Below are 17716 nucleotides of genomic sequence, written 5' to 3'. Positions count from 1 at the left end.
CTCACTTAGTCGAGGGAAGGAGACGCCAATTCACAGCGGGACGCAAGGATTACAGCTTGAAGCGAGCGAAATCCCTCAAAGATGTAGAGTATTTTGTAAACACAGGGTGGTCTTATCATTGTGACCTCCAAAAGCATCACACTTACATCTTTACGTGCCCTTTTCCTATTCTATTTCCTCTATCTGACAAAAGAGTGGTACAAGTACTGTTCCCACAGTGCAGTTACCCCATTGGTGCACTAATAGTATCCCCTGCTGGCAACTGAGGGAACACAAAAACAGATGGGTACAGAAATAGTCTAAAGTTCTGCAGGAAACATCTATGTTGCTTTTTTTTTTAAATAATAAAATGCATGTCTTTCAGAGAATATAACAGTGAAAAGTAATAGTAGTAATTGAAGCAGAAAACATGAATGTAACTTACTTTCACAGGCTGGGAGCACAGTAATGAAATGTTAACCCACCAGAGGTCACTACTACTTTACATTCAATATCATAATTTATTTCAGCTGACAGTCTCAAGTAATTAATTATCAGATGCCCATAGTAAAATGTATAATCAATGATTTTGCCATTACAAAATAATGGATTTTTAAATCAGCAAATAAGCTGACAGGTATATATATTTTTAATAAATAACAGACCTATGTGACCTAACAGACCTAAATAACCAAATTGAATCCATCACTCAAGACACAGTGGTCGCCATTTCCCGTTGACTCATGCATTTGCATTTAGTGTATGACGCCTGTAAGCATCGTTAACATAGATTGTGGAACACAGTTCTTCTTCCACGTAAGTTCACAAGGAACAGCTACCATTAGTCCCCTAATAAACATGCTGGTTTCCATAGCAACCTGGAGCAGGCTCTACAGAACAAATACTCCAGCAGTGAGGGAAAGAAGAGAGCCCTAATAATGTCTGAGCTGAGGTAGAGAGGTAGAGGAGGAGGATATGTAAGGTCGTAAATCATTAAATCATCTGTTCAGTTAATGTTCATCAGAACGACAGAAATGCAAAATAGAACTAAAAGAATTAAGAATTAAGAAAACATTGCATTTAAAACAATGTTGACAGCGTTTTGCCTCCTTTTTAAAACACAATTCCATATATTTCTAGATATATATATATATCATATTTCTGTATCTGTATTCAACGTTGAATCTGTCATTGAAGAACCAACATCATCTACCACAACAGATGTTCGTAAGTGCTTATAACAAATTATTATTATTTTAAAACTATAATCAACTGAGCAAAGAATATTTATGGACCCTGTGACATCACGGAACACGCGCTCACGTCATGCACCAAACAACGAGACCCGTTAAAAAAAAAAAAAAAAAGTCAATGGAAGAAGGGGTTGACCGCTAAAAGAAAACAAGTTCCTGGAACAGAAGAGTGAGGTGGGACGAAGCGGTTCAAAGTGAGCGGTTCCTCAGGGGCTTGACTCCTCTGCTCAGTCCACCGCCACCTAAAACTCAAGAGAAACACGGCAGTGGGTCAGCTGTCATCCAGAGATCAAGCCGCGGCTCCGTGGACCGGAGGGCGCGCGCGCCCGCGCGTGGGCTCTCACGTGTCACTTTGTCAAAAAAGGGTTTGCGACACGCAGCAAAGGTGAAGCACCGCGCTGATGACACTTCAGGGAACTTAGCTGAAGCTCGTTTTTTTTAAGTTTTTTTTTTAGGATACGCTGGTAAGCATTTCTTTGATTAAATTCCCTCAACTCTAGACTTTAATATTGGATTCATGCTGATACCATGGAACATGCTAACTCACAACTATGTCGTCATAACAAAATACACTTTCTTATGGAAGCTTTGTGGTGGCTTATAATTCTGAAGGCTTTTTCGTGAAAAACATGAAATACATTGTGCAGTAAGGTGGTCGTTTCTACAGAATTGAGGTTTAATTATCCCAAAAATGCGTATTGTTTGTGTAATATTAGATTCGCCATATGAATGTAACATTGGGATTTACCCTTGATTTTAATTACCATGTGTATTTTAAATGCTTTTTTGAATCCTTTCCTAGGTATGAGCGGTGGATTATAATATCCTATGTAAAGCAAACTTTGCCAACTGAAAAAGATTCAATCTCCTTCCTGATCTCAGGGCTTCCGGTGACCTCGTTTCAGCCATGAGTGGAAAGGGCTGTCAGCTCCTGGTGTCTCCTTGCAGCGTGTCCCCATCATTAAGCATGATCAGAGGTCACCAGCCCCCGTCCATCAGAATACCCATGGCTTCCCCACAACCGGCCACATTTGGTTCCTACTCCGGCATGGAGAAAGTGAAACGAGGAGCCATTCACTCTGTCGTTTCTGGGAAACCGAGCGGAGGCCATGTGGTCCTACCGACCCTGAGTCTCCGTAGGCAGGTGCTGACCAACGGGACGCATCTGAGCGTTTCGTCCGCATCTCCACAAGCGGTCATCCACAGTCATCACGTCACAACAGAAACAGTGACAACCGGCATACAGGCGGGACGCTGCTTCTCTAACAACAGCTTCAAAGGTAAAACAACAACAACAAAAAGGTTGAAATGATTTAACCCCAATCAACCCATGAGGTATGAGCACAATTTAAGTGTAACGATCATTTCCGAAACATTATTTTAATGCTTCAGTGTTTGACCTGCAGCCAACTGAATACATCTTAAGAGACATAGAGGGCACATCCTCTTAAATAATAAGAGTGATGTTGTTTAATAATAAACTACAACCGAGTTAATCGCATCTTCATACTTCACTTGTTCTCATTGTGCTATTCACAAACCTTACCGTCTTCTTGAGAAAAGTCTTGTTCCTTATTTATTGATAATTAACCAAGAATAAAGCTTGTCCCTAAAAATTCTGCAGAGTAAAAATGGAAGGAGTCAAAAAGCTCATTAGTGATTAACAGAGCAGAACGTGTCAGGGTGGTGAGAGAAATTCCACAATCTTCTGCATAAACCTTAGTTAAAGCGGCAGATTTATGTTCATTTATTTACGTTTTTTATCATTTATTAAGTCTGGTTACTTTAATGTTCGCACCTATTTGGATGAGAGTTGTTGCTGTGCTGTAACCAATACACTTTGATAATGTACCTCCCAAATGGACATTCTGTGTATTCAATTTTGGGCTTGTGTCCAGCTGACTGCTCTGGTTCTGGGGCTACCATGGAAGTCTTTGGTCAGCCAGCCGCTGCTAACCTGACAGTGACCAGCATTCCCCTGACGATTGTCACAGGCCAGCAGCGTACTGCCAGGCCTGCAGCGCAACAGCCTCCAACACATCCACACAGTGTGCAGATCCCCCACTCGGATGCCAGGTGGGCAATATCAATAATAATAATAATAATAATATGATGTGATAATGAGCTCACTAAACCTCAGGAGTGATACTAAAGTGGATAACAACAATCTGTTTCAGATCCTTGCAGTCCAGAGAATCCCTGGCATCCACTACCCTTAGTCAGTTTGAAACACAGTCGATGTTTAGTGGCCGACATGACTGGTCGTACGGCTACCGCGTGCTTCCCCCACTGGGTCCACCTCAGTGCTCCACCCAGGCCGGCGAAGGAGCGGAGCTGCTCGGCCTGCTTCCCGGCACGTCCATGTCCGGCACGAACGTATCAGGCGGTACCAGCACCTCTGCTTCGCTGCCCTCGTACCTGTTTACAGGTGATGCCGGAAGCCCCAGGCAGTCACGGGCCAAGAAGAGAGCGCTCTCCATGTCGCCTCTGTCCGATGTCATGGGCATTGACTTCAACTCCATCATTCGCACTTCACCTACGTCCCTCGTGGCTTATATCAACAGTTCCCAGAGCTCACCCGCCTCCCACCCCACACTCTCACCGGTCCAATCCGAAGGTTATGGTCACTTCCTGGGTGTGAGGGGCTGCAGCATCCCCCACGCCCATCCCTACGGCATGCCGGGTCCTTCGCAAGCTCTGGCCCCTCAGACCGATCACTGCTGCGTGCAGATGCTTGAAGACGGAGGGGCCCTGGAGAGCCAGATGGCCAACATGGTGGTGGACCAGCAGTTCCTCCCTGGGGAAGGAGGCTTCCTGGAGAAGAGAGCAGAGAGCTGCAGCCAAAACACCAACAACCTGCTGCCACTTCCACGGTTACTGCCAGGCCTGTTGGCTACTATCCAAGAGGCTGCTACACCACAGGGGCCTCCACCACCCTACCACTCACACCAGCACATCCACCTCACTAGACAGTACTGTAAAATAAAGTCCCCTTCTCAGTTCCCTGTACCACAAGCTCCCGTGGTCCATCACAGGCATGGGGTCAACTTTCTACCCCAGGTCCCCATGCTGGAGGAAGAAGAAGGTGAGCTGGAGGACTATGGCGCACACTGCTGCAGGTGGTTGGACTGTAGTGCAGTCTATGACCAAAGGGAGGAGCTGGTAAAGCACATAGAAAAGCTACACGTGGACCAGCGGAAAGCTGAGGATTTCACGTGCCACTGGGTGGACTGTCCACGCAGCTTCAAGCCCTTCAATGCCCGATACAAGCTTCTTATCCACATGAGGGTCCATTCAGGAGAGAAACCCAACAAGTGCACGGTACACCATCACAGCCGTTTCTCCTCATGCAACAGAAGTGTAGAAATCTATCTACGTTCACACTTTATTGCTCTACTTATAAACAAGATTCTGTATGCGGTCTCCGTTCTCAGCAACACAGCGCGGCTCTTTATCTAAATTAGATGGATGATGATATTGTGATGTCTGAGTGGCTGCAGTTAAAGCAGGAACATGATGAATGTCAGGGGATGACGGAGTTCAATTCTCAATGTTCCATTCAAAGCCACATTATCTAGCTGAAGGGCTTTCAAGCTTAAGACTGAAGAGAAAAAAAGTTTGGGATTTTAAGGCCAAGTTTTGGGTAAAAGAAATATGTCCTCGCTCTCCTTTTAACTTTTAGCCACGAGGTAATTAGCAGATCGCTGTGATACTTGACATGGGAGTTAACTCAATGATGTAGTTATGAAATCAGCACAAAAGGAAGCGTTGCACTTTCTATCTGGCATGGCACCACGGCTCTCTAGTAGCCGCTGGGCAGCAGTGTCAGCTGCAGGGGCCCCTCCTGGCCCCCGTACGGCAATGTTGGCTGCCATTCTGGGAAGGTGATCCCATGTAGTTTGGCTCTCTAGACCTCTGCATCTGTGGCCAATGTTTTGGCGTTTATCCATTGGGCCGATTATTGATGAAATAGTGGCTTTGTTTGTCCTTGTTGTTTCAGTTGTGTTGCCTCTGTAGTTTGGTTATTAGTGCAACGCGGGAATATTCGCACTTCAAGATAGATGCTTGTGTCAAAATGCAAGCATGCTCAAGTAGACAATGCTAGTAAGCAGATGTTAAGCAGGAGCAGGTTCACCCTTTTCACCCTGTTAGCTTAGTGTGTTAGCAAATGTTAGCAGCAGAGGCTGATCGGTTCATGAACAAATAGTTGTAAAGCTAATGACATTCCAAAGAATCACATATTAATCATTTTGAACAGTGGCATTATATGAAATATCCGGAGATAACCTCAGTAATAACAATTCATCTGAAGGGGCCATGAATGTCTCAACCAAAATGTCATCGCAATCCATCTAATAGCTTTTCAAAGATTTTCAACATGTTGGTGGTGATACGACTGTCAGAAGACTACCAAAATCAGGGGGATTCATTTTGTTGTTAAAAATGAATGGAGGGCAATCTATCCAGATGTTTTGGAGAATTCGTGGTCAGAACCTAGCTGAACAAACCAACCAACAAAGTAAACAACATTTCAGTTCCATGCCACTAGAATGGAAAAAGAATGTATATGGACTTCACAGAACTCCTTTACAAGTCGCTGCTTGGTTTTATTTTTCTGTCACTCCCACTGGAAAATACCGCAGACCTAGATGAGTAATTGACAAACGACTTGCAAAACATGCCTCATGTTGCTGCTTTCACCAAGTCAGTTATTAACAGCATGCATACCTGCAGTCGACCTTTGGTACCAAAATACTCACTTATTAGTTGCCATGGGCGCTGCAAGCGTTGGGATGTGTCTGCGTGCCATGTAATCATTCAATAAGTATTCATGGTCACAACCCATTACCAAAAAGAGAATTATAATAAAGTGGTACTAGTGTTTCTTGTACAGTATATATAGGACAAGCTTATTCTGGGGAAAGATAGATCTTTTCTGCGCTATAATGACAAAATGAAAGTCTGTGTAGATTTTCTTGTAGTTTGAACATTAAATCAAGAGTGCAGGCTTTTTTCTTTATTTTTATGAATAGTTTTAAATTTCACAGAACAGTTAGCAGAGCTAAAAGCACCAAATTCTTCCAAGATGCAGCACTCAGACTTTCTCAGGGAATGATTGGCAGGTGAACCAACTGATGGATGGTGAAGTACGAGGCCAAAGCAGAACAATAGGGAAGCTCTTGTTACAAAAGGAACACCTCGGGCAGGCCCAGGCTTGTGCCTGTCGTCTCACAATCTGTTTAATGATGATGCAGCTTTTTGTTAACATAACCTCCACTCACCAGTCTGATTACATCTGTCACAGGGATTTAAACATACAAAGCTTTTTAAAAGCACAGCGAGAACTCAAAAACCCAAACAGGAAAGTCCTATAATTGTCATGGTGGGTAATCATATAAATTATGATTTAAATGTTTTATTATCTTTGATTGCTGTTACCATTCTGGCAATTTATTCTTCTTCTTTACTTCTACTCCAAAGCAACACACATCCACTCAGTTGATTTAAGTTGTGATTAGTACATTGTGTTTTTACTGAATTTAAAGCCCACTGCTTGTTTGGTAAAATAATAATTGCACCCAGTGACAATCAATCATTGGGAACGTCGGCCAACAGAAGCTATTAATGCTTCTTTATCACTGCATTTGTACCTGTACAGTGAATACGAAACAAATTCCTGCTAATCCACTAAACGCCATTACAACCGCATGTAATTCAACCCTTGCTAAAACTGAAATTCATGTCGGATTGGATTTCTAGTTCGACAACATTTTAAGCAACATCCTTACTTAATTTTTTAGAGACAACTTACTTGGTTTTTAATGCTTGAGCGTTCAGAAAACACTTTCACATTACAGCTACAATCTTTGTTTTGTTGTAGTAGACACAGATAAACTTCCTTCCCTGTGACATGAAAAGTCCCACTTGGCTTTTTCTAAAATCTTGCCAGCTAATTGTGCGTTTTTGTTAAAGTAATAAAGTCAAAGATTTTCAGTCCAAAAAATATCTGTTACGTCGAAATCTCATTTTAATGGTGTAATGAGGTAGCAGTGATGATTAAGTCTATGACACAGCAAGGAAATATTTTTCAGCATTATGCATAGTGTTATTAAAATGTGTCACAACATAGATCTGTGAGAAGTGAGATCAAAAACACGCTCGCAATTACCACTTATCGTCATTGGGGCTGTCAAAGACAGAAAGAAAAAGATCTTCGAGATTGCTGCTTTTATTAATAGAGGGTTTATATGATAAACCTCATACGATATACGTATTGTCAAGAACGGTGCTGGAGCAGGCGGAAGCAGGACTCAAATGCAGAGGTTCTCGAACAACGTGCTCTTTAATCTTGACAAGAAAACAATAACGTGCTCCAACGGCAAGGGACACATGGACATGGACAATGACGCGACAAAGGACAACTGGCACACAGGGCTTAAATACACAAGGGAGGTGCAGGTGATTGGACACAGGTGGAATCAATCACGCAATCACAAGACAAGGCAGGAAGTGAAGTTAACCCAGGACCACAAGAGACATGAAACTTCAAACTAAAACAGGAAGCGAAGCCAAACCGTGACAGAACCCCCCCCTCAAGGACCGAATTCCAGACGGTCCTAAAGGGGAGCAGAACCGGAAAAAATCAGACAAGGGGAGGGAGGGTGGGGACCCGACAGCTAAGGTCCGGCGGCCTGCCGGGGCGGCGGCCAGGCGTGGGGTGCTCAGGGGGTCTGCCGGGTCGGCGACCGGGCCTCGGGGTCTCGGGGGGTCTGCCGGGTCGGCGGCCGGGCCTCGGGGTCTCGGGGGTTCTGCCGGGTCGGCGGCCGGGCCTCGGGGTCTCGGGGGGTCTGCCGGGTTGGCGGCCGGGCCTCCGGGTCTCGGGGGGTCTGCCGGGTTGGCGGCCGGGCCTCCGGGTCTCGGGGGGTCTGCCGGGTTGGCGGCCGGGCCTTCGGGTCTCGGGGGGTCTGCCGGGTCGGCGGCCGGGCCTCAGGGTCTCGGGGGGTCTGCCGGGCCGGCGGCCGGGCCTCAGGGTCTCGGGGGGTCTGCCGGGTCGGCGGCCGTGCGTCGTGGCGGGGGGCGCCGAGCAGTGCGGCTCCGGCGTCGTCGTGGCTTGGGGCGCCGAGCTGTGCGGCTCCGGCGTCGTCGTGGCGGGGGGCGCCGAGCTGTGCGGCTCCGGCGTCGTCGTGGCGGGGGGCGCCGAGCAGTGCGGCTCCGGCGTCGTCGTGGCGGGGGGCGCCGAGCAGTGCGGCTGCGGCGTCGTCGTGGCGGGGGGCGCCGAGCTGTGCGGCTGCGGCGTCGTCGTGGAGGGGGGCGCCGAGCAGTGCGGCTCCGGCGTCGTCGTGGAGGGGGGCGCCGAGCAGTGCGGCTCCGGCGTCGTCGTGGCGGGGGGCGCCGAGCAGTGCGGCGGCCCAACCCCTGACCCCACCCCCCCCTCAAGGGCCGGATCCCAGACGGCCCCCAGGGGTGGGGGGGAGAGGACCAAGGGATGGGAGGGAGGGGGCACGATCAGGGGCCGTGGGGACGGGCCAGGAGACTGGACTCTGGGGGCCGGAACGGGCGGAGACTGGACTCTGGGGGCCGGAACGGGCGGAGACTGGACTCTGGGGGCCGGAACGGGCGGAGACTGGACTCTGGGGGCCGGAACGGGCGGAGACTGGACTCTGGGGGCCGGAACGGGCGGAGACTGGACTCTGGGGGCCGGAACGGGCGGAGACTGGACTCTGGGGGCCGGAACGGGCGGAGACTGGACTCTGGGGGCCGGAACGGGCGGAGACTGGACTCTGGGGGCCGGAACGGGCGGAGACTGGACTCTGGGGGCCGGAACGGGCGGAGACTGGACTCTGGGGGCCGGAACGGGCGGAGACTGGACTCTGGGGGCCGGAACGGGCGGAGACTGGACTCTGGGGGCCGGAACGGGCGGAGACTGGACTCTGGGGGCCGGAACGGGCGGAGACTGAACTCTGGGGGCCGGAACGGGCGGAGACTGGACTCTGGGGGCCGGAACGGGCGGAGACTGGACTCTGGGGGCCGGAACGGGCGGAGACGGGAGTCTTGGGGCCCGCTCAGGCTGGAACGGGCGTCTTGGGGCCCGCTCAGGCTGGAACGGGCGTCTTGGGGCCCGCTCAGGCTGAAACGGGCGTCTTGGGGCCCGCTCAGGCTGAAACGGGCGTCTTGGGGCCCGCTCAGGCTGGAACGGATATCTGGGGGCCGAGTCGGGAGCCGGGACTGCGGGGGTTCGTCGGCTCCTTCTCCTCGGATTGAGGAGGTCCCGGAGCCTGAAGCATTCCTCCTGGTAGCTCCTGGGGCCAACAACGACATTAGTCTTCCATTGAAAAAATGGGCTTCTTACGTCGAGGTAGTCAGGCCCCAGGTCGCTCCAGGAGTCCGCTGGCATGCCGGTGTTTCGCCGGGCAGCCTGCTGCATGCTCCGTGGTCCCCCAAACGCAAGGCGAGTTCCCAAATATTTATCATTAGGGTAAAACCCTGCTGAGTCCTTCCTTGGTCGCGTCATTCTGTCAAGAACGGTGCTGGAGCAGGCGGAAGCAGGACTCAAATGCAGAGGTTCTCGAACAACGTGCTCTTTAATCTTGACAAGAAAACAATAACGTGCTCCAACGGCAAGGGACACATGGACATGGACAATGACGCGACAAAGGACAACTGGCACACAGGGCTTAAATACACAAGGGAGGTGCAGGTGATTGGACACAGGTGGAATCAATCACGCAATCACAAGACAAGGCAGGAAGTGAAGTTAACCCAGGACCACAAGAGACATGAAACTTCAAACTAAAACAGGAAGCGAAGCCAAACCGTGACACGTATATGATTTTGTTGCTTCTAAAGAAGCATTTTGTCCCACACTTTGAGTAAACCAACTATTTCGCCGGGAATTTAGGAGTCACAGGAGAGAGGGAATGACACGTTTAAAAAAAAATATATCTGTATATACAGTAAAAGGAAAAGGGTGAAACAAAAAAAGAGCATAGAGTGTAGAACCATCACTTGAAACAAGGGAAAAGTGGCGTGCACAGTGACCCCAAGACTGGGCACTGGACCGACTCCGCTGGCACAGGGCGCCGCTGCCTTTGTACGGCCAGACCATGAGTACCTGCCAGGGCCTGTCAGTAGCTGGCTGTAACACTGATCTACACGGAGGAGCCATGCTGCTTCCTTTTCAGCCCAAACGTCCCTCGCGACAAACCAAAAACGACAGCTTTATGAGACCGAGAAAGAGAGTAACACAGTTACCCGACGCAGTCTCTGAGCCTCACGGCTCTCACTTCTCGGACCACTTTGCTTCTGAAGAGACTTATTTACGATTGTCTGAGCTGCTTTTTCTGTTGTGTTGAAGTTAAGAATTTAAACTACGTTAAAAGGACTGTTCCACTTTGCAAGACCACCCTCCTGTGAAGGAGCATTCGTGGTAGTAAACCAGCATTGGAAAGGGAGCTAAAGTGAAATGGTGAGAAGGGGATTTGCATTTGTCCTTTTTGTCCTACGCCGCTTTTCTTCATCTTTCAATTAAATCTATTGGCTTTGACCAGATGTTCAGAATTCTTCATGCTACACGCTGGTAACGCTAGATCGTATGCTTTTATAGATGCCCCCAAAAATGTAACCACCATCCATTAAACATTAACATTAAATTGGGCCAATATCTTTGCTTCAAGCTAAGTTTGGTTAAAAAGTCATGTGACATTTCTTAAAGTTCAATTGAATGAACTTGAACAAGTTAATACTTCAAGTTCAAGTTGAAGACTAAATCGTTTTTCAGAATAGATCTCAGGAAATAGCGGTCTTGTGATGATGAAGGAAGGCAAGTAATTATTTGTGGAATGCAGAGGAATGTTATTAGTGAACTATAAATGGGCAGAGACATTTTGATCTGGTTTTGTCAGTAATGACTGAGAGGTATCAGTATGTCAGGAATCTAGGTTTGGTGAAATAATAACAAAATAGGACATGGTCCGTTTGTTTTCTCTATAAGGCGTAATAGTCACATTCCAAACCCCCTGTGATCAGAAGGAGGGGAGTAAAGTCCTAGTCTAAGCAAAGTGGATGCCTGTGAAGCACAAAAGTAATTGTGGTTGCATCATACTGCAGTGTGTTTATATCTTAATGTATATTTAAACACACCCACGTACATAGTCATTCTTCGATCTGGGGTTTGCTGTAAATTGGTGTACTCTTGAACTGAATACTACAAGTGACTTTACTTGCGTTGTAACTGATAGCTACCAGCCGCTGCCAAGGTGATGCGAGATGAAAAGATTCATAACATGAATGACAGAGCAGTGATGTATGTATGAACACTGCCCCCTGCTGGTGACATGCCTCTGAAACGTGTCTTTGAGTGTGGAATATTTGTGTTATTTAAAAGGTTAAGTAAAATCACTCCTTGTCATATTGTTTTAGTCAGATTTTAAAGTGCAATTAAGACTCCTAAATATATATATATTTATATTTATTTATTTATTTACAATATATACAAAACAATGTATCTTTACAATGTTCGTGCCTCTTTCAATTTTTTTAATTTCCATAAAACTAAGGTGCACTCGTCTCTCCTAAATGTTTACATACTGCTCGCCTTTTCAAACATTAAATCACTAGAGCAAGTGAGCAGTTAGGACTTACGTTGGCAGTCATTTCATCCATTCAAAAGGTGCTGCATATTTCGTCTTTACCCTCCACCCACGCGCTGAGGTCAGCAGGCCTGTGTCGGCAGCGACTTTCAGCTAATAGGCTCATAGCTCCGGGTGGATGTGAGACATTGTGTTGAAGATAATTGCAGCACTTAAATTGGATATTGCGCTGGAGGGAGTCAACAGCCTACAAAACCTCAAACCTGTTTTAAATGTGACCTGATCCGAATGTCCTGCTTCGAAGGCGTTCACTGGGTTTCTATGCGCTTACAGTTCGAGGGCTGCAAGAAGGGTTTCTCTCGACTAGAGAATCTGAAGATCCACCTGCGTAGCCACACGGGGGAGAAACCCTACATGTGTCAGCACCCGGGATGTCACAAGGCTTTCAGCAACTCAAGTGACCGAGCCAAGCACCAGCGTACGCACCTGGACACAGTGAGTGGCGGCATTGCACAAACACGGCCAATTTATCGGTGGGATTTCAAAGCTCGGGGTGTGCGTTTCTTGCCTCTGTGTGGAGTCTGCCAATAACTCAGAGGTCTGTGATTGTGCAGAAGCCGTATACCTGCCAGGTGCCTGGCTGTGCAAAGCGCTACACCGACCCCAGCTCCCTGAGGAAACACGCAAAATCCCACTCTACCAAAGAACGGCAGTCACGAAAGAAGGTACGGACTACAGCGTGTAGTGTGCTGTGCTGCTCACCAGTTTTTCACTCATGTGTCCTAATTAGAAACGTTTTATCAAGTACACAAGTGGAAGAACTTTTTTTTTTTTTTTTTTTTACAGAAAAATGCATTTCTCAAAGACATTAGCCGGGTCCAGGTGACCAAATCTCATTAGTGATGCAAGTAGACAGCATCACTTCCTCAACATTACACCCGTAGACAAAAGAAAATCTACAACAACTCAAGTTGCACATTGCGCTTTCTTTTCCCTAATTGGCTGACATCATTATACTCTGTGATGTGCTCTCCATCCTACTCTGTTTAACTCTGCAACTTAACTGTTCAAGGAAAGAAATCACAATTTACTTTAACTTTAAAATACATCCACCGGCTCTCACACTGAGCTAGGCTGCAAAAAACAAACATAATTAAATTGTTGGATCTTTGGCCAGTTTTCACCTCCTTTATTTTCCATTCAGGGTATCTCCATTTCCAACGATGGCCATGCCGTGCTTTAGTTCTGATTGCTGCATGTAGTGTTACATTTAGTCTCTTTAGCTCCTACTGAGGGTTATGTCACCATAGATACAAAGAAAGTGGGAAGATGTTTAAAAAAAGGTGACATTTAACAAAGTCTCCCACATGCACAACTTTTCTTGTCCAAACCTTAAATATGTTTAAAGTAATTAGGATTTCACTGAGGTTTCTCAAGATGGAATGCACGTTTCTTGCCAAGACAACCGCAGAATCCGAACACACACTCGGGCCATTAAATAGAAAACTCATCCGCAACACCCTTGCTGTACCTATTCTGTCCGCCCGCTCTTCAGGATTATGCTCCATGTGCAATGTCTCTAGATGAAACGCACTGCTGATGTGACTCAAGACACCCTGACAGACTGCTTAACCATCCAGCCTCTGCAACCAAGCCTGTCTCCTCTGGTGAGGATACAGCTGAACTCTCCTCCTTCTGCATCCCGTGAGTCCTTCTGTGGTAAGTCTAAGTCCTTGGTCTTTAAATGAATAGGTTTGATACTTTAGCATACGGTTCGGCAACCATGTGCACATAATAGGTTTATCGATTTGATTTAGGCTGTGGTGGACAGTCCTTAAGTGTCTGTCTTCCCTGTACCTCAGCGGCTTCACAGGGACGAGACTCCTCCAGCAATCCTGACCTGGCTTTGTTGTGCTCCTTACAAGATGAATACAGGTACTCAGGGTTTTTTTTTTTTGTCAAACGTTTCCTACAAAACACATTCAAGCAACTAGACTATTCTTCAATCATTAATTAATGCATTGATATCAACGAATGGGACAGGAATTCCAACTTTCTCGTCAATAAAACATGCCTTTACAGAGAAGGCAAAAAATGTAAACTTCTTGAATCTCAAAGAGCCGTTAGCCAGCTGGTATTTTCTTTAGATTTTGTATTTCCACTAGTAAGAACTTTAACCACGATCGATTTGAAGGCCACACACATTTTCTTTCTCCCTTTTGACGATCTGAAACAATCAACGTAAACATTGGTTGCCATGGCTGCAAGATATGAGCTCACAATTCTAATAATCAGTTTAAGAGAAAGCACTATTTTGTCCCCTGATAAAAGTGTCTAGAGGGGGCTTTGATGGTTTGTGCGTGTGTTGTGGCTGAGCAAAAGGCTTTGCAGGTCTGGGATAGCCAGCAACACATTTCCCTGATCAATACATACAGGAACATAGCCCTTCATCTACAAACGTCAAAAGCATGTGAGCAAGTATTCGAGTCGCTCCGAGCAGCCAGATGCTCATGGCTCCTCGCTGGTTGGGATTGTTCTCATATCAGCAGCAGGCCAAAGCAGTCACTGCGGGGCTCCGGGAGGACAATAGGCCGGCGAAAAAGCAGACCTCGCCTTGGCTCATTGGTCTTGACTGCTGCTATTAAAAGGATGCTATAGCCACCGACAAAAGCGGCTAAGGAATTCAATAAGTGAAACATAGAATCCATTTTAAAAAGTGGGAGAAGAGAGAGACGCCGTTATTACTTTTGAGGTTAAATTGATTGCAAAATCCTCGCTGCCATCTTCCGTAAACTTTTTTGGGGGGATTCTTTTTGGTTCCCATGCAGTCATTGCATATTGTAAACAAACTCAGGCTCCTGCAGTTTTCTTGTTGTTGGCAAGTATAGACACACAAAAGTGTTACTTGGCCAAAACTAACAGCAGGGGTGTCAGCTCCCCATGGTCACTGAACAATATTTACATTTACCGGTTTAATCCACTGTATTTAACAAGGTGCTAATTCAAACTGAAATGATGTTGTTGATTTGAGCAGCAAGAGTATACATTTTTAGTTAATAATGAGTTTCAATCCAGTATCAATATATAAGAGGGGAAGAACTAAAGCACGGAGAGGGTATAGAGAGGGTTTTTTAATACTGTGCAGAAACTCTACATATTATTTCAAGTAGAATGCACAGAAACGTGTAGCTGACTAAAGAAAAGTCCATGTGCATCACATTGTAACGTTAAAAATATATTGTTGTAACAAGATATTTACAAGTAATAATGAGAGATGTTGTTCTCTGGGGGAGGTGGACTTGTGAAATAGAGCTTGGCCTTTAAGGATGAACTTGATCCACTGTGCTCAACTAAGGAATAATCTCACCATGTCTCAACCTGACCATTTAAATGAGCAATAATCATAAATTTGAACAAAAGAAACCCTTGTAGAATGTATTGCATTTATTTACTTTGTACGTTGGAAAACACTGCCCCTTCAAAACTTTCTGATTCCATTCAGTGGGGAATATATTTTAATGTGAGAGATATTGAGAAATCTTTTCATGTTATAAAAAATAGCATACGCCATACAGGTTAATGTAATCCAATCTCAAACATAGCAGAATTTTAAATAATAAAGCACCCATCAAAGTAGAATATCCACATTCTTAATTGTATTATTGCTTTGCTGCAGAGTTCACAGTGTGTCAATATGTAATAATTGCTTTTTTTCTTTTAATATTAAAAATATACATTGTTTTTTTTTCTTCATCCCACGCGTTTTTAATTCAGCCTGAAATATTTCAGGTTTGTTGATCCCTCCCCTCACCAGCTCCTCCCCGGGGACCAGTGCGGGCGTTGCACTCCCCCCTGCCTCCCTCGCCCTCCCAATGGGACCTCACTAGAGGACAAGCGAGATCTGGAGAACGCCAGCCAGCCTCCTGATCCGGCAGATCACAATCCAGGTACTCGGACCGACGAGCCGTACTCTTCATCAAAAACGTGTGAATGCAGTTGTGCTTCTAAAAAAGTGTTTGTGGTTTGTGGTGTAAGTTTTTACACCTGAAGAGCCTATTAGCAAATGTGTGGGCGGTTTGACAATCTGAACTGATTTTCTCTCATGCATTATATCTTCGTGATGTGTAGCAGGTGGCTGGTAATTTACCTTGTGAGACAGAACCAGGCAGCTCTACTTGATGCACCTTTAAATAGATATCACCTCTTTTCCCTGCGGACTTGACAGCCGCCGCGATGTTGACAAGGTTCTCAGATACACACAATTCAGTCTTAACTGCCGAGGAAATAAAGACACGGTTTGAAAAGATTAATTTTCAAGGTCCAATGTTACGTTTCTACAGGAATGCTTGATACAAGTAGAAAAAACTACAGACACTAAATGAGTTGTGCTTTACAATGTGGATGGAAGAGTAAAACTCTTAACATTGTCCCTCAGGGCAGATTACAAGGCTATATTCTCCACCACAATATGACGAAATCACCGCACAGCCCAGCTTAAGTCACCTGGTGCAAGCTGATACTTTCGGTGACACCTTACAAGTGGCTCCATACTGTATTACAGGTAATGAAATCACTGCTCCTACCAAGATACTCAAACATTAGCAATTTATTTCCATTGGATATTACGACTCTCTCTGTGCATACTTGGTGTGTGTGTGTGTGTGTGTGTGTGTGTATGTGCGTGCGTGGCCACAGGTGCATCTGCAGGATTTGATGTCCAGTCAAGCGCAGGATGTGGGTCCTAATCAAGAACTGCACGGAGGAGACGTCTTCAATGTGGTGGACCACGGCACAAGCCAGATCTCCTGCATCTATACACAGGGATGATATCACTTATGGCAGTGTGATTCCTTTGCACTATTTGGTGTCCCTGTTCTTTTTTAAAAAAAGAGACAGTTCACCCCAAAACACATTTTTCTTTTATATCTGTAGTGCATTCATCAATCTAGATTGTTTTGGTCGGAGTTGCCTGGTTTTGGAGATATTGACTTTTTCCTTCCATTGAAAATAATGGGACTATAGGACACTTGGTCATAGTCAAAGCACCACAAAAATGATTTGAGATAGTCAACAGCAATGTCCTTTTCAAGACAATCGTCAATGTATCAAAACCTAAAAATTCACCCCAAAAAAATCAAGATTGATAATTAACACAACAGGTAAGACGGGAAATAGTGCTTTAGGTTCGGGGTGATCTATCCCCTTAAGTCAAATGGTCAATACGAAGAACACTTGTTCAAATAGTGCCACAACACAGCAGCAGCTTCATTTAGCAAAACAAAAGGGATTTAGTTGATTGATTAAGTGATTGATTGAATTATGACACAATCCAAGCTGCTGCTCCCTCGGTCTTTAAGGAATTGACTCTTACATTGTAAGTGCAAGTTTTTCTCTTTGACTGAATCTCTATAAATGTACTATATGACTCAACAGACTGACTTCTGCCTCCACAATCAATGTTTAGAAATAGCTGAGTGTTCAGGATTTAAATGTTTACTTTCTTAGGTCTATACCAGTTGTGTAGAGCAATGTTAATGTGGTAATTACTTAGTAACGGTAGTTTATGGTTACACCTTTCCCAATATTCAACAGTGCAATCAAAGCAACGTATGCAAGGGGAGGTTTTTCTTAGAACCACAGCGTTGTAACTATAGTAACAAATTCACTGTAATGTTCATAGAGATAACATGTTGTTTGAGTATAGTACTGTAATGTGCAATGATTGCTCCTGTGCCTAGATCATGAGGTGGGTTTGTGTTGGTGACCACACCAATGATTCTACACCTTTTAGTTTTGTTACTGCTGATAGCTTACATTTCACATCAAAACATTTAAAACTGGCTCGACATTTGTAACTAATCAGTGACTATAGCTGCTTTTATTCATGCGAGTTAT

At 45.6% G+C, this 17716-nt stretch overlaps 1 protein-coding gene across 3 annotated transcripts; it reads left to right on the top strand.

Moving 5' to 3' along the window:
- The first annotated feature begins 1358 nt into the window (after nucleotides 1–1358).
- glis3 (GLIS family zinc finger 3) lies at nucleotides 1359–16654 on the top strand. Of its 3 annotated transcripts, none has more exons than XM_037483813.2 (11): nucleotides 1359–1696; nucleotides 2115–2512; nucleotides 3131–3308; nucleotides 3410–4553; nucleotides 12155–12316; nucleotides 12436–12546; nucleotides 13405–13540; nucleotides 13684–13756; nucleotides 15611–15768; nucleotides 16257–16382; nucleotides 16517–16654. In XM_037483813.2, exons 2-11 carry the CDS (start codon nucleotides 2140–2142, stop codon nucleotides 16564–16566), a joined length of 2511 nt encoding a protein of 836 aa, XP_037339710.2. In that variant the 5' UTR covers nucleotides 1359–1696; nucleotides 2115–2139; the 3' UTR covers nucleotides 16567–16654. The 3 variants fall into 3 exon arrangements, with proteins under 3 accessions (XP_037339710.2, XP_037339711.2, XP_037339713.2); XM_037483814.2 differs by having other exon boundaries at nucleotides 2035–2512; XM_037483816.2 differs by lacking the exon at nucleotides 16517–16654 and having other exon boundaries at nucleotides 15950–16338.
- Nucleotides 16655–17716: the final 1062 nt, after the last annotated feature.

The sequence above is a fragment of the Pungitius pungitius genome, chromosome 18, assembly GCF_949316345.1.
Source record: "Pungitius pungitius chromosome 18, fPunPun2.1, whole genome shotgun sequence".
Taxonomy (NCBI): Eukaryota; Metazoa; Chordata; class Actinopteri; order Perciformes; family Gasterosteidae; genus Pungitius; species Pungitius pungitius.
Note: the sequence above shows the minus strand (reverse complement) of the source record. Positions and strands in the feature narration are given on the sequence as shown.

What these genes read in the sequence shown, in the direction of transcription:
- glis3 (XM_037483813.2), top strand. Translation starts at nt 2,140, where the DNA reads ATGAGTGGAAAGGGCTGTCAGCTCCTGGTGTCTCCTTGCAGCGTGTCC. An exon ending in CTCTAACAACAGCTTCAAAG is followed by an intron (nt 2,513 to 3,130) that starts GTAAAACAACAA and finishes GCTTGTGTCCAG; the next exon opens with CTGACTGCTCTGGTTCTGGG. An exon ending in TCCGGCAGATCACAATCCAG is followed by an intron (nt 15,769 to 16,256) that starts GTACTCGGACCG and finishes ATTGTCCCTCAG; the next exon opens with GGCAGATTACAAGGCTATAT.